At 33.1% G+C, this 16,141-nt stretch overlaps 1 protein-coding gene across 3 annotated transcripts; it reads left to right on the plus strand.

Moving 5' to 3' along the window:
• The first annotated feature begins 1,274 nt into the window (after positions 1-1,274).
• LOC102663998 (abscisic acid 8'-hydroxylase 3) lies at positions 1,275-11,093 on the plus strand. Of its 3 annotated transcripts, none has more exons than XR_005888968.1 (8): positions 1,275-2,154; positions 2,724-2,810; positions 2,890-2,968; positions 3,073-3,179; positions 3,266-3,384; positions 3,948-3,995; positions 4,629-4,707; positions 10,957-11,093. XR_005888968.1 is itself a non-coding variant. In XM_026126050.2 (7 exons), exons 1-7 carry the CDS (start codon positions 2,035-2,037, stop codon positions 4,645-4,647), a joined length of 579 nt encoding a protein of 192 aa, XP_025981835.1. In that variant the 5' UTR covers positions 1,275-2,034; the 3' UTR covers positions 4,648-5,136. The 3 variants fall into 3 exon arrangements, 1 of the variants encoding a protein (XP_025981835.1); XR_003264967.2 differs by lacking the exon at positions 10,957-11,093 and adding an exon at positions 4,808-5,136; XM_026126050.2 differs by lacking the exon at positions 10,957-11,093 and having other exon boundaries at positions 4,629-5,136.
• The last annotated feature ends 5,048 nt before the right edge of the window (positions 11,094-16,141 follow it).

A 16,141-nucleotide genomic window follows, 5' to 3' on the forward strand; every position in this document is an offset into this window, starting at 1 on the left:
AAAATCATGCCTCGGTTTGCATGTCGTTTCTCTGGTTCCAGTTTCTCGCGTTTCTTTGCGTCCGTCAGGGCCGGTTTTCGAAAGTAACCAATATATATATCAAAACGCTCAGAATAGAACCCCGAGCGTGGTTCAGAGGTTGGTTTCGTTAAATTTTAAGTCGCACGCAAAACGATGATTTTTAAACTAATTAATTAAGAATTAACCCATAACCTCCCAGTTATGGATTTCTCTTCCTTAATTAGTCTAACCCGCGTATCTTGCCCCCACTATTCCTACCCTTACCAAGAACATATATGCATATACACTGAATAATACTTATATATATATAATCATTCAAAATACATCGTTTCCAAAAATTCCGGGTAGAAATTCCCAGGATGTTACAAGTGAAAGCAGCATGATTCCTGAGGTAACAAGAGGATGAGTTATGAAAAAAAAATTCGTAATTCTTAATGAGATCTATACTCTATGTTGAGTGGAGTACCTAGGCTACAGGAGTACTCTTGATAGACTCACCTATGTGAATGTTGAAGTGGGGGCTGCTTCATATGAAATTTTGGACAAAAATTTCTAGAGCATTCACTATACTGGGATAGACGTGCTTGGTCTTTAACGCACGGGCTTTATAGAATACACATATGAAAAGGTTGTGTGTGGTTTGATGTCGGAGATAGAGTTCAAGACTTCGAGTCACTCTAGTAAAATCTGAACCTTACTCACTATGCAAAGGTTCAAGTTGTATGACACCTTTGTTTATGCACAATTTTATGAAATCCTCGAAAATGTTCTTTTCAAATTTCAAGTGGGGGATTGTTAGAACAAAGGAGAATGTGGATGAAAGTTTGAAATAGAGAGCTCATTTGAATAGTGTTTCACTCCCTATATATAGAGAGCTCATTTCTTCATTTTTCCTTGTCCCAGTGGAGAAGCATTTCCTCAACTTTTCTTTCTCCCTCCCATATTTCAGCCAATGCATTTCCGGCAAACTTCTCCCTCTTTCTTTCTGTCGCTCTAAAATTACAGTTGGCTATAATAGTGACTTTTTAAATCATATTTTTGGTTAGGTATAAGAGTAACTTTTCAAGTCATATTTTTTGGTTGGCTATTAGAGTGACTTTTCTAGTCATATTTTCGGTTGGCTATAATAGTGACTTTTCAAGTCATATTTTTCGGTTGATTATTAGTATGACTTTTCAAGTCATATTTTCGGTTGGCTATTAGAGTGACTTGAGCTATTAGAGTGACTTTTCAAGTCATATTTTCGGGTGGCTTTAGAGTGACTTTTCAAGTCATACAAGAAGGTGTAATTCTAGAAAAGGTTCCCTCAGTACAGTGGGAATCTTATACAGTGATCTGAGCTGTTTTATCCTGGGGACGTCGTGGTTGATAGTTTGTTTGCACAATGTTTGGTAGTACCACGAAACGTCTTAAAGAAAGCGACATTGTCCGTTACTCAGCCAGTAATTTTTTCGGTTTGCCATAAACTATTGTTCCAACAATGTCTACACTTCCATTTTTTCACTGTTCTTGTAGTATCCAATTCAAAATGAATTCCCAATACGTCAAGCAACTGCTACGTAATTTCTGTAAGTTCACTTTTTTCTTTCTTTCTTTCTTTCACTCTCTTCTTTTTTCCCGTTATGATTATAGTAGATTCATTCTATTGGTGCATTCCATACACTGCATCCTCAGTAAAACCTTTTTCTTTTTCTTTATTATTTATTTGCCCACCATGTGTTTGTACTATTGCCATCACTCAGAATAGCGTGTTCCAATTCTAGACTAGGATTTTGGGTTTAAGAATAGTTTTCCAAACCAGGCTTTGTTTCTTACCCAGCATGAATTTTATTTTATTTTATTGTCACTTGGACTTGTGCTGATTACAGAGACTCCCTTTTGTTTTTTCTATTTTAAATATTATCCTTAATGATTAAGAGGTAAATTTGATGTTCCTATTCACACTCTCTCCCACATGCTTAGTTGTCCACAACATGATTTTCATGTAAAAGTTGATCCTTTTTGTTGTTCTGCATGTTGGGTTGCTCAGAGATAGTGGGAAAACTGAAGAAATTTTCTTGCTTGATTGGTGTGTCTTGCAGAAACGACGATATCACTGCATCAGTGGCAGAGTTTGATGCATGGCCTTTTGAGGTGTGTTTATAGGCGCTTTCTTGCAATTGGGATTTTGGTTTTTCTTTCAAGTTTTGATTTTGGACAGTTGGTTTTATTTGTGTTTATTACTGATCACAGAACCAGTGATTTTGGGGAATTTTGTTTGCATACTAATTTCGTTTCTGCAATTCATTTGGATGCAATTTATATGGGATTTCATGGATATTCAACTTTTCACTGCATATGGAATAAAATTTTCTCTTTATGATGGATCATAAGAATAGTATAATCACATTCAACCTTGCATCTTATGCTCCATTCGATCTTAATATCTCACACACAAAGGGATAGTGAGAGAGGAGCCGTGGTGGTATATACTCAAGTTTTTTTCCCAATGAATTAAAGTGGTTGTATGACATTGTTTTTATCTTTTAAATATTTAATTTATTTAGTTATTTTATTAACTTTTCATTTACGCATTTTTTTCGTCATTTTATAATTCTAATTTTAATAGTTTGGTTTTAAGTTTATTACACTATAATCTTTCTCCTTTCCATGTTTGAAGATTTTAAAATGTAACTTCATGAATTAATGGTGATGTTTTGCAGGAGGAACACAGACGAATTATTGAAAACAGAAAGAGTGGAACAAATCTTACATGGTCTGAAGTTAATAACATGCCGTACACAGCCAAAGTGAGCATCAATGTTTTAGTTTGTCAGTAACTTTTAAGTTTTCACAGCTCACCAAGATTATTGGTCATTTAAATTTCAGGTGATTAGTGAAACTCTTCGTAGAGCCACAATACTACCTTGCTTTTCAAGAAAGGCATCCCAGGATTTTGAAATTAATGGTATATGGCAATACAAATTAAATGGACAACTATGGTATATAATGTTTGCCTATTGAAATTGTTCTTTGAATGAGAGACTAAAAAAAATTTGTTAAACTTTGCAGGTTATAAAGTTAGAAAAGGTTGGTCCATCAACCTAGATGTTGTTTCTATCCACCACGACCCAGAAGTTTTCTCAAATCCTGAAAAGTTTGATCCCTCTAGATTTGATGTAAGTTACTTCCTGACAAGAAACTCTAATAAATAATCATCTATGTTTCTAAGGATCACAAAATTGATATTTTCATTCAATTGCAGGAACCCTTGAGGCCTTTCAGCTTTCTTGGATTTGGTAGTGGACCACGTATGTGTCCTAGAATGAACCTTGCCAAGCTTGAAATCTGTGTCTTCATCTATCACCTTATCAACAAATACACGTAAGATGAGAACAGATTCTTAATAATGTAGAGAATAACATAACTGCACCTAGAAAAAGGATAATCACACAATGGCTTACTTTAAACAATTTTTTTGGATTTCCCAAAGCAATATTTATTCCATTTTTTCCTATCTATTTCAGCCTTTTCTCTCTTCTGTGTTCTTTTTCTTGCTTAAGCTAAATATTCCATTTTCTGTTCATTGGAGCCATTGTTGCTCTAGGCTTAATGTTTACTCTGCTGAGTCTCACAGTTGGAGACATCTTTGTGATATTTATTGACATTGACATAATAAAAATTCTTACACTGCTATTCCTAAAAAAAAAAAACCTTTTACACTATCGGTAGATACAAATTAAACACAAAATGACTATGCGTAATAAAAATATGTTAAGCGTTAATAGTGATGAATAATTTAATAGTTTTAATTTTTTCCAGTCAGTTGTATGAACTATGAAGGTACTATTAACTACGACCATAAATGAATAAAAAAAACTAGGAGAGTTGGTCTTTGACTGAAGAAGATTTTGCAACTAATTTGAGATTCCCGTTATTGGTTGCAGGCTGTTGATTATGGAGTCCACAAGCTCTGGGAGGCAAATAATGTTGGGGTAATAAACCTTCTCAACTCTATGTTTGATTTGATCTATCTATCGATTTTGTAGTGCATGACATGCCATATGTTGTTAGTTTTCTGAGGCAGTAGATTTGACTGGTCAAATTGAATTGATGTTGTATTCTTCATGTTGATGTTGGTTCTAAGATCTATATGTTGTATAACTTTTAAAGAGACCAGGCTTCTAATATTTCTGTTGTTTTGATTTCTATGATAGGTTGTCCATGATATTTTTACAATTTCTTATTCAATTTATAGCTCTGGTTTTTGAATAGATCTCTTATGATTTCTGATTGATTTTCTATGACTATGCATTGGGTTATTCGTTCATTTTGACCTCATTGTGGCTATCAATTGTACCAAAGAGAATTCCTCACTTCTTTCTCTCATTCAAAACCGTGAAAGAAAGAGGATGAGTTCTTCTTTCTTTTTTGATTACTTTCCTTGGGTGTGTATAAGATGGAATCCTTTTTATTTTTAATTTTCAAAAGGATTACTAATCCTTAACTTTTCGAGGAATCCTTCATCAATGGTTGTTGCAACCTTAAATGATTTTGATTTCAATTAGATTGGAAATTGTGAAATTGGTGGTTGCCGGGTTATTATGACAATTGTGATTTTATTGTAGTTGGGAATATACCGTATGATGCCACAGAGGAACAACTTATTGAAATCTGCCAGGAGGTTGGCCCAGTAGTCTCATTCAGGTAACTTTGAATAAAGTTAAGCTCTTTTGTTATGAAGGAATGTTCTTAGGTTTTATGATTTGTTACAACAATTCATGTTTTCTTCCACTCTGTTATGAAGGAATGTTCTTAGATTGAGATGTGACCAGTCAAATTCTGATGCAGAGAAACAGATCGATTAATTTTTCCCATGAATGATCCATGGCTCTTGAGCTCTCCGCCACAAAGGTGTTCTAAATCACATGAAAAGGACAAAATTCCCCATATAATTAATCAATAATCAGTGCTAAAAGTCATCTTATTTGCTTTGTACTTGTGACTATGACTTGGCTCTTCTTTTCCAACCAACGTTGATGCTTGCAATCAGTATTGGAGTTTCTTTCATTGTGATTTTTCCTGACTGGATGCTAACAACTTTGTTGATAATATTTTTCACCGGTAATTAAGAATTCCCTAACTATGTGTTTGGATGAGAAATTTAAAGATTTCTAGGAAATTCAAATTCTTGCTTTGATTTAAATTCCTTTCATTTTGTAAATATTTTGTTTGGATGAGGCAATTCAATTTCTTCAATTTTTTGTATTTTAATTTCCTTGTTTGGATAAAGTAATTCAATTTCAATGAAATTCAAATTTTCATTTTTAAATATTTATTTAAAAATTAAAATTTCAATATTGAATGAAAATAAACATGAGTCATTTTTTAAATAGTTAAATATTCAAAATAAATTTAATGTTATAAAATATATAATAATAATTTTTTTTAATATTTAATAATTAAATAATCAAAATAATTTTAATGTTAAACAATTTTGAATCTTATACAATATTTTTGTAGTAATACAAAAAAACTTGGATTAAACAATATTGCAAAATTAAAAGATGAATGATATGTAATTCTTTATTCTTGTTTAAAAAATTAATTACCTAGTCTTGCAATAATTTAAAAAACATATTAAAATTAAATAATTATGTAATTTAAGGACAATTATCTCGTACAAGATTCAAATGATATTAATTTCATTGTTCGCACGGGAAGAAAATTCAAATTGTTAATAACGCATCAAATTGTTAATAACGCACTAACGCATAAACACGAATCAACACAAGCATTACAAGGTCTTAATTAATCAAGTTCCAAACAAAGATCTTAAACAAGAATTACAAGGTCCAAATTGAAAAAAAAAACGTTCTTCATTCCATAATCTTCATTCATCATCAAGTGTAAAAGGTCGAGGAACCTGAATAATTAACATCCAATGCTGCCATTTAGGGGAGAAGAAACAAGATAATATAAGTCACAAGAGGAAAGACAAATAACTAAAGTGAAAATATGAGCTCAATTAGGCATAAAAAAGACACAAATTTATAATTTGAAAATTGAAATTGGAAATGTAGACAAAAGGTTACTCACCAAGTTTCATTCTCCAAGATGTGTTAAAACATAATCTGTCTTTTGGTGAATTGGAAGGGCTTTCACAATAGCTAACTGTTTTGGATCGTCAGCTAACCATTTAATAGCTTTAGTCCATTGTTGTCTATTAAGATCTGGTATCAAAGTTGCCTCACGTAATACTTCTTGAATATCTTCATCATCAACTTTACCATCCATTTTTTCCACCATTCAGTTAAAAGAGTTCGTCATTTTATCCAAAGAAGCTGCTATTCCTTCTTTTTCTCCCATCTTTCTTTCTCTTGTGAGGATGTGTGCCAGAAGAAGTCGAACCTTGTCTTTTTCCTTTTGTATTAGAGCTTGGTTCTTCTAAATCTATGGCAGTAGCACCTAACCCCATGAATTCCACTTCATTTGTTTCTCTACTCGTCGCTTCATCAGCATCCATAGCAGTTTCAGCTCTATGACCGGTGGCTCTATCTTTAGCACACAAATCCACTATATCATCCCAATTTTGAAGCACCTTGTATCGAAACGGTTTAGCCGATTTATGCGACTGGAAAACAAAGAAAAAGTCAAATCCAATCTACTTTGAATAACAAATAGCAACATATTAAAGAATACTTACAGTGCAATATTCATTCCAAGCATTTTCATTCTCAATTGTGATCATGTGCTTAGTGCCATCCCAATCAAATCCACTCTGGCCAAGGATGTCACTTACAATACCATACCACGATCTCCATAATTTGATATGGTTTTGACATTATCTGATGTGACATTAACATTGAAGCTTGTAGATAACACTGCGGCTGCAACATTCAATGCTGACCTTTTCCAACCTCCGTCACCCTTGTTGCCCAAATTCCTTTGATCTCTAAGTACATCAGCCAATACACGTTCCATTTCCAAATTCCATGTAAAATAACTTCTTGTTTCCTCATTATTTTTTCCTAAAACTTTTCTTTTGTTCGTCATTTTTTCATTAGATGACTCCATTGAAGTTAATGTCACTTATTCAACATGCACATAACAAATAGTAGATATGACCTACTTTATTCATTTGACTAGTCCACTGCACAATCATAGAAAATATTTCAAGCAAAGTTTTTATGCAATAGCAAAGTACATAAAAGTCTATCTTCAATAGAAAAGTACAATAGTAACAAAGCACACAAAGTTTGTCAGCAATAGCAAATTACATCTAAAAAAGAACTATCCCTAAGCAAAGTTTCTCCTAACTTGATAGTTAGCAAACATATTCATAGCTAATGTATCTCAAAATCTTGTCCATTCCTCGGTAGCTTGAATAGTTGTGATATCATCTATGACATTATTTTGAACTTCTTCCCTTCATTGATGGACTAACTCTTCATCAACAACAGATAAAAATTCTAAGTCTTGAACTTCTAAAAGTTGATCAGTTTGTTGTTCGTCTCTTATGAAATTGTGTAACACAAAACAAGCATTGATAATTCTTATTTGTGTCTTTATATCAAAAAATGAAGGAGTTCTTAATATACTCCATCTTTTTTTCAAGATCCCAAATGACCTTTCTATTGCATTTCGGGCACTTGCATGACGAAGATTAAATAACTCCTTATAACTTTGAGGGGTGTTTCCAATCCACTCATTGAGATGATATCTAGTCCCTCGATATGGTGCTAAAAATCCCGGACCATTGGTATATCCCGCATCCACAAGAAAATACTTACCTACAATGTTTAGAATAACAAACATAGACTTAAACTAGACCAAAAAAAAAGAAAAAGATTATTTCTAAGAAATATTACCAGTTGGAATTTCAAGTTTGTTTTGACGACGTAATGCATCTCGTAATACTCGAGAATCTCCTGCAGACCCTTCCCACCCAGGTAACACATAAATAAACCTTAAATCTGGACCACAAGCAGCTAACACATTTTTAGAGACATCACCCTTTCTATTACGATATCTAGATCTCTCATCAGGAGAAACTATAACCGGAATATGAGTCCCATCAAGTGCTCCAATACATCTCTACAAACAAGACAATTTTTTTAGATTCTAAGAAAATTTTATAATTAACTAATTTCTCCTAACAATTGATAAACTTACCTCAAACCATCTCCACTTGTTTGCTTCCGCACATTCTAAAGTACAGGGTTGAAAATTCAAATAGTCTTTGCTCACTTTCATTATCGCTCTCAAGACATCATTGAATTGCCTACTTATGGTTTCTTTAGATCTACAATAACTAAATTGCACTACCCTATATTTTAGGTTGTGAGCAAGGATATGTAAAAACATTGCTACTGCTTCAGTTGTTGGAACATTTCTTGTTCTTACTAATCCACCCTTTTCTTGTAAAATTCTACAAAGGTTAAAAAATGCATTTTTACTAAGCCTCAATTGTTCAATGCAATCTTTATTTGTTCCTCTATAAAGACGATTAAGGAAGCTGTGACGTTCTAGTTCCCAATTACGGGTTGGTTCCTTAACAAAATAGTTATTATGATACCATGTCACTACACCAATGACCATATGAACAACACAAGCAGCAGCTAATAAGATTATCTTCTTATACTCTTCTCTTTTACGTTTTCTTGAAGTCATTGCAGTGTCAACTATGCTATGATCCATTTCTTCTCAATCCAAACTGCATGATAATGATATAAGATAATATGTGCATATATTATTTGGAGATTTAAAACAAATATCTAGGTAAAAGATGTAAAACAATAATACTAGTGCAATACAAAGCGTGCATAATTGGAAGGCAGAGAAAATGAATACAGTATTTTGGAGACAAGGTTGAGATATTAATCAATTAACAACTTAAATGCTTCCTCTGTCAAATATAATACAGTATATAATTGGAAGGCAGAGAAAATGAATACAGTATATAATGGATCACAATATCACGTTCACAAACAACAATATTTATCAAAGCAAACCAAATTACTACTTCAATTAAAATATAGGAGTATTAATAAGAAGCATGCATCAAGGAATGTAAATAAAAGAGAACATAAGTTATGTAGAAAATAAAAGACAACACACAACAGTCATTCCAATGAAAACAACTTAGCCCACGCATTTCATATTATTTTGTAAGATTAATTAGATACCTCTCCAGCGTTCACCGTAATGACATGCGGAGTAAACCAAGATCCTGGCCCTGCAAAAAGATTCCATTAGAGGATACCATCACATGCACAAGAAATTCAACCTTTAACTTCATGAGTGAAACAAAGGAGATCGTGCACATTTTTTTCAAATAATATAACATGTAGATATCCAATAGAACAGTGGACACAAGCAAATAAGAAATTAGCATATTCAGGACAAACAAAAATAAAATAAAATACACATAAGAAATGGGAACAGCAGCACATGACACACGGACAAAAGAGTAATTTTGAAAATCAGGGAATCGATAACCCGATGGAAAAGGTCCCAACTCCAAAATTACAGTTCAAACATATAGATAAATAAAAAATATTTAAGTACAATAACAATTAACAGGTATCACAAAAAGGTAGATAGTTCCATTGCATTCATTTGATTCTTTTTTTGTTTTGCAGTTGTCAATTGCAAACCTGAAAATTCCAGCATTGTTACTAGTTAGCAGAAAGCTCTACATCTGCCAATTGAATAGTTAACATTGTTACTTGTTATTCCAGAATTGTAAATTAGTGATAAAAAATAATTAAAAATAGTGGATAAGTTAGATGATAATTGAAAATTTAATAGTTTATAAATATAAAATGAAATGAAAAGATTTTTAATTTTCTTACTGAATTTCAGAATTCGCTACTGTACATATTTTTAGAAGATAATTATTTTATCCTAAAAATTAGAATTGTAAATTTTTTTACTTCTAATTTTAATTTTTTATGAAATTAATTAAATAAATGAATTTATACTATAATTTATTGGTTTTGTATTGTAAAAATTATATATCTATATAAAAATATATAAATGGGGCATTTACTTTTGATGTCCATTTTTATTTAATAGATTTTGCTCCAAAATTAATTAAGAAATTATTAGTTCCTTCTCTTCCATTGCTCATGCACCCAACCTCAATTGTTATCACAGTAAATAAATTAAGGAACAAGTAATTTATCTAATATTTATATCTTGTTATATTTGTGGGACCATCAAAATTTCCTCTCTCCACTATAGTAGCATGACCTATTCGTTACTGTTTGTGCTACTTTCATTTTCCAATCTTGTTCAGGAGGCAAATCAGATGAATTCCAAATTATAAGTGTTACAACATAATGATAGTTTATGAATTGACTTAACCTTCTTTGTACTTTTGAGGTTAAGCTGACTAATTTTATGTTCTTCATGGTATTTTTGTTTGGATAAATCTCTCCATAAATACTTATGAGAGAAGAAAATAAAAGAAAAAATGAAATAAGCTTCTCCATAAACTAAAACTAGTTTATGCATAGGTTAAAAATTAGCTTTTGGAGAAGTAATATCAGAAAACTTCTACTCATTAGCTTATGGAGAAGCTTTTTCTTTTTAATTTTCTTCTCCTATTAGTGCTTATAGAAAAGCTTGGCATTGTTGGTGTTTGGAGGAGTAGGGGCAGTTCTTGGAAAAACTCCGGTGACAAGGTCTTGTCATAGGGTTTTGGTTGGAGGTTGCATGGCTATGGCCATAACATTTGGCCTCACCAAATTGATTGGCTCTGCTGATCTTTGAATGTCATTGTTTACTAGTCATTTAAGTACAATCCCATATTAGTAGTAATGTTTTTTTTTGGGGTCGTGCTATGAGTAATCACGGTAGCTAGTATTACTCTTTGATAGATCAAACAACAGAATTCTAATATTTCTTAGAGGAAAATGGCATACTAGCTTAAACTTACTGTTTGTGCAGAGAGTTAGGTTGGGATTCTATATCTGGAGAAGATCATTCTATTTCACTCTTGAGAGGAGAAGTTTTTCAAGCCTTGGCTACCTTTGATCATGATAAAACACAGCAAGAAGCATTACGCCGCTTTCAGATTTTGTTAGATGGCAGAAATACTTCTCTGCCTCCAGCCAACATTACAAGGGTAACATTCATAATTTTTTTACAAGACATTGCTTCATTGCTTTGATTCTACTTATTTTTGACATGTAGACTTGAAAAATACTTTCAGGTTGCTTATGTAGCTGTAATGAGGAATACTACCACAGAAAATAGGACTGGATTGGAATCCCTATTGAGTTTCTATAGGAGTACTGATGTATTGCAGGAAAGGGAAAAATATTACGTATGACACAAGCATTTAAACTAAATGCAACTTCTCAAATTCCATAATCCCCATTATAGTAGCCAAAGCGCTAAGTCACTTGATTAAATGTTGTTATAAATTCATGCAGGTTCTATAGCATCAAGTGCAGATCCAAATGTAGTTATAGAAGTTCTGAATCTTTTGTTGTCTGATGCGGTATTATAATTTTCTTATGCAATTTCTTGTTATAAGAAGCTGAAATTCCTTCCTGTTTGACCTTTTTTTATTTGATTTCTTCTTAGATTCCAGATCAAGATATTATTTATGTACTAGCAGGAATAAGCAATGAAGGCAGTGAAACTGCTTGGAGATGGTTGAAGGTATGTGCTTCCATGGTAACAAGTTCTTAGTTGCTCTTGTGCTTTCATTACTAATATACCATATAATGTCTATAGGAGTAGATCGGAAAATAGTTCTGACTTCAGAGATTCATCTAAAACCAATGAGGATTTGATAAAGACCACACTGACAGTGCATGCAAAGAAACCATTGCAATTCAAGGTCAGAGCTGTGGTGACAGTGAGGAATAAGATCAAAGAGGATTTCAAAGAGACTATGTTGAAGCATTTGGATGCCATCAATGATAGCATAGGAACAAGAAATGTTGTGCTGGAGCTTATCAGCATCGAGATTGATCCAAGTAAGCCAGCCTTTCTAATTAATAATTTTCTTTTCCTAGCTAGCTAGCTAGGTGTCACAAATTGACCATTTCTTTCTTCCATCATTTTAATGAATTGGTTCTGCTACTTAGAAACGAAATCTCCAAAGAAGAGCAGCAAAGCAGCTGGTCGAAGAAATCCAATGTCAAAGTAGAGAGAGTTAATTATACAACTGAATTCATGTGGACTCGAATTTTGGAGTCCTGGAGCTATACTGTGACAAACAAACACCAAAGAGAGTTCTTCTTGGAAAGTATAACCATCGAAGGGTTTGTCAGTGGAGCAGTCCATTTCCCCTGTAAGTCGTGGGTACAAGGAGAGAGGATATTGAGGAAACAAGAAGACACATTCATTGAGGTCAAAAGATTCATTTTGGGCATGACAAAAATGAGCAATTGATCAGTTGACTGCAAATAATTTTCAATTGCAGTCTTGGGCCAGGCAGAACTTGTTATGCCCATAGCTGTGCCTCAATAATAGTATCATTAGTTTGCTACAGATATCTAAAGATTTATTGCAGTAATGCTAATTTCTTCTAAAAATCAAAGGATGTATTATTTACTAACATATTTTGGTGGATAAATTTTAACTCCAAATCATCATGTCTTTTTACTATTCCTAAAAATACAGAATCAACAAGTAAATACCATCATATTTGAGTAAGATGCTCACGCTACCTTCATAGCATTGCAGATTTATTAATGGCAACAGAAGCCCTGAGATAGTCATGGGTGGGATTATAATTAGGAAATAAGAATAAGCAAAAAGCTTCCAATAGATTAATTTGGGGATGACCACCTTTTTAATTGTATACAATGTGGAATATATTTGTTATGCATATAGGTTACAGTTTTAGTGGTTTTAATGATTTTGTCAACCAAAAGTGTGGATTAGTTGCTCCTCAGAATCTATGAAATTATCTTTTAACTAGATAGTACTATTTTGGTTTCTTTCTAAAGTAGAGTGTACATCAACTCTATCAATGGATTTTTCTTTTTTTTTAGTTGATGCCTATTCAACATCTTTTTCTCCATCTAAACAATTCAAGGTTTCTCTCTTCTCCTAGCTCATCCATCTATAAAGACAATTTAATACAAACAGTACTCAATGCAATTAAATACCTCAAGCCCTTAAAGAAGGGCTAAGGGTGTGAAGTTAAAGTAGAGTCTCAGAATGTTTTTTAAGAAAATGTTGAACTTCAACTAGATCTAGGAAATTTCTATCTATTAACAAGATGGAGTAGTTATCTAAGTTGCTTGAAGAAGCAACAACAAGAAACCAGACTGAGGGAAATAAGGATCTTAACCACAATGAGAAGGACTATTTGCTTCCTAAAGTAGTTGAATTCTCTGAAGAGAATAGACATGGGGGAAAAGACACATCTAAGGTAGAGCTTTCAGCCAATGAAGGACTCAACTCAAACAAAGCTTACAGGAATAAATCATTGATGACAGAGAAGTGGAACCTTGGAACCTGATATGAACCCTCATGGCACAAGGGCTGACTTAGGATCGTCTAGGATTAAACCTTGATGGAAAATGCGGAAATTGATTAAGGAAAGGATGGAAAATAAGGTGGTTAATTTCGTGGGTCTTAATAAGGTGGTTTCTGGCATAAAATGGATGAATGGGATGGTAAAACGTAGGCTAAGTGGTGGCTGGACAGAAATATAGAAATGGCAATAACGGAAGCTACAGGGCTCCAAATGAGGTGATTCCAAAACGAGGTGAAAGGTCTCGTTTTGAAATTCAATTTAGGCTCAAGAATCACTTAATTTGAGTGTGTAAAATGGGAGTTATGGTCACGAGATAATTTTGGGCAGAGGTGGATTTTCTGGAATTGTGGTTTGAAAGAACAAGGGTGGAGATGATAGGAAGGAAAGAATCACTCTTTCCAGCGAGGGCAACACACAAAGGTTGTGAAAGTCCTTTGATACAGCCAAGGTGTTCTTGAATCACTCAAGAATTTAGGAGAATCACTCTCACTAAGATAAAAGAGATAAACTCTAATTTTCTGAATAAAACTCAACTTGTGTTTATTGATAAAATGGTTCAGCTTATATAGAAGCTTTACAGCAGATTTTAGTAATGACCCACTAACCTAGAATTAAAATAACTTAATGCCATTAACCTAGGGAATTAAAACAAACTTAATGGCTGAGTGTAACTGAAATTGTTGGCAACCAAAAGTCACCCCCAACAGCCAACAAGTCAGCCACCATTTGGTCTCCCAAAAGGCTGATGCCTAAGTTGCCAATTGGGCCCTTATTACAACTTGAACTAAAGCCCTTTTAGTTGATTAACCCAAAACATATTTTTGGTCAGCCAACTTTACAAGGATTGGGCCATTATTTAGACAAACTAAACACTCTAAAATTGAAATAAAGTGGTGTCATTTAGTCCTCCATTTGGGCCATGATACAACTCACAACCTTGGATTTTTCTCCTTGAAACTTGGGCTTGTATTCAAATAGTATGGACAGCACTTGTTGAAGAGCTTCCTTGGCTTTCCTTGCTCTAGCCCTTGTCATAGGTCCTCCAAGTCCTTCAAGTGGATCCTTGCCCTTGCTCTTGGTCATGTCCTCATCATTCTCTCCCTCTTGAGAAGGATTTGTCCTCAAATCGAATTCTCCATCTGTATCAAAAAGAGATAAATCAGACCATAACGCAAATAATTATAATGATGGGCAGCATAAAATGGAAGTTGCAATCATGAAATCGTTGTTTAGATAAGAAGAGATGCTTCATAAAACAAACAGATCCAGAGTTGGTGGCAGTGGTTTGCTTCATAAAACAAACAGATCCAGAGATGCTTCATAAAACAAACAGATCCAGAGAAGTTTCAATATAGGCTTTCAATCTCATAGAAAATGAAACATAAATCAAAAAAATCAAGCAACCCTTATAACTACAAAAATGAAATCAAAATCAAACAAACATAAACTTGAAAAAAGAAAAAAAATACAGAGATGAGTGAGGGAGAGAGGAACTTACCAGTGAGAAGAAGAAATGCCACGGAGAGGGACGCTGCTAAGAGGGAAAGAGAGAGAGAGTGGTGTGCTGAGAGGGAGAGAGCTCGTGCGTGCGATGAGGGAGAGAGCTCGTGCGTTCGATGAGAGAGAGAGGTTCGTAGCGTGTGGTGTGAGGGTTACGGAGAATTTTAAATTCTTTGCTTTTTAATGAGAATTTCAAATTCTCTGAAATTAGCATATGAAAATACTTTTAAAAATGACAGCATTTTAATTACTTTTAAAATACCCCATCCAAACATATTACATTATTAAAAGGCAATTTAATATCTTTGTTGAAATACTTTACTTAGTTAAATTTCCCCATCCAAACACATAAAAGTTTTTAAAAAATTGAGTCAATCTTAGCTCTATAATTTATTTTCTTTGCCTATCCTTTGATGTAATTTGAATGTGAAACAAGAATTTCAGTGAATTCCTTCTTTAAGGGTGTTGACACATGGAAACAAGAAACCCTTATGGCGAAGGTTGCTTAAACATGACTCCTCTTTTATATGTTAAATTTCTTTTTAAGTTATGCATTTTGGTACTTTGGTTTTTTATGCATGGATGTTATAATTCCAGGAAGCTAAGAAGAATTCACAGATTGATGGCAGGGGTGAATCTACATGTATAACAGCTCAACAATTGTCCTTACAAAGTAAATTTTTTTACTTGAATATATTAAATAAATATTTTTTATCCCATTAAAAATAGATTTTATCCTCAAAAAATATGAGAAATTATAAAAGGTAAAAGAAAAAATAAATTGATATTAATTTTGTCCATTTTATCCTTTTAACTTTTATATTTTCAATTTGTCTAATACTTTTTTAATAAAAAATTGTATTATTTTTTTCGTCTGAAACAATATTAAATTATAGTTTTTTGCCTCCACTGATTTTTTTTTTAATCTGACACTAATAGATGGTAAGTGATTTGATGTTATTTCAATTCTAGCCTTTTGCATAGAGATACAGGGTTTATCAAACATGTGCTAATTTTCAATCTAATCAGACAGGAGACTCGGTCAAGGACAATACCAATCAATCCACGAAAAAAGTAGAACAAAATACAAACAGTTGCTTCCATTTATGTACCCAACATCTATATTTTCTA

The sequence above is a fragment of the Glycine max genome, chromosome 16 (assembly GCF_000004515.6).
Source record: "Glycine max cultivar Williams 82 chromosome 16, Glycine_max_v4.0, whole genome shotgun sequence".
NCBI lineage: Eukaryota > Viridiplantae > Streptophyta > Magnoliopsida > Fabales > Fabaceae > Glycine > Glycine max.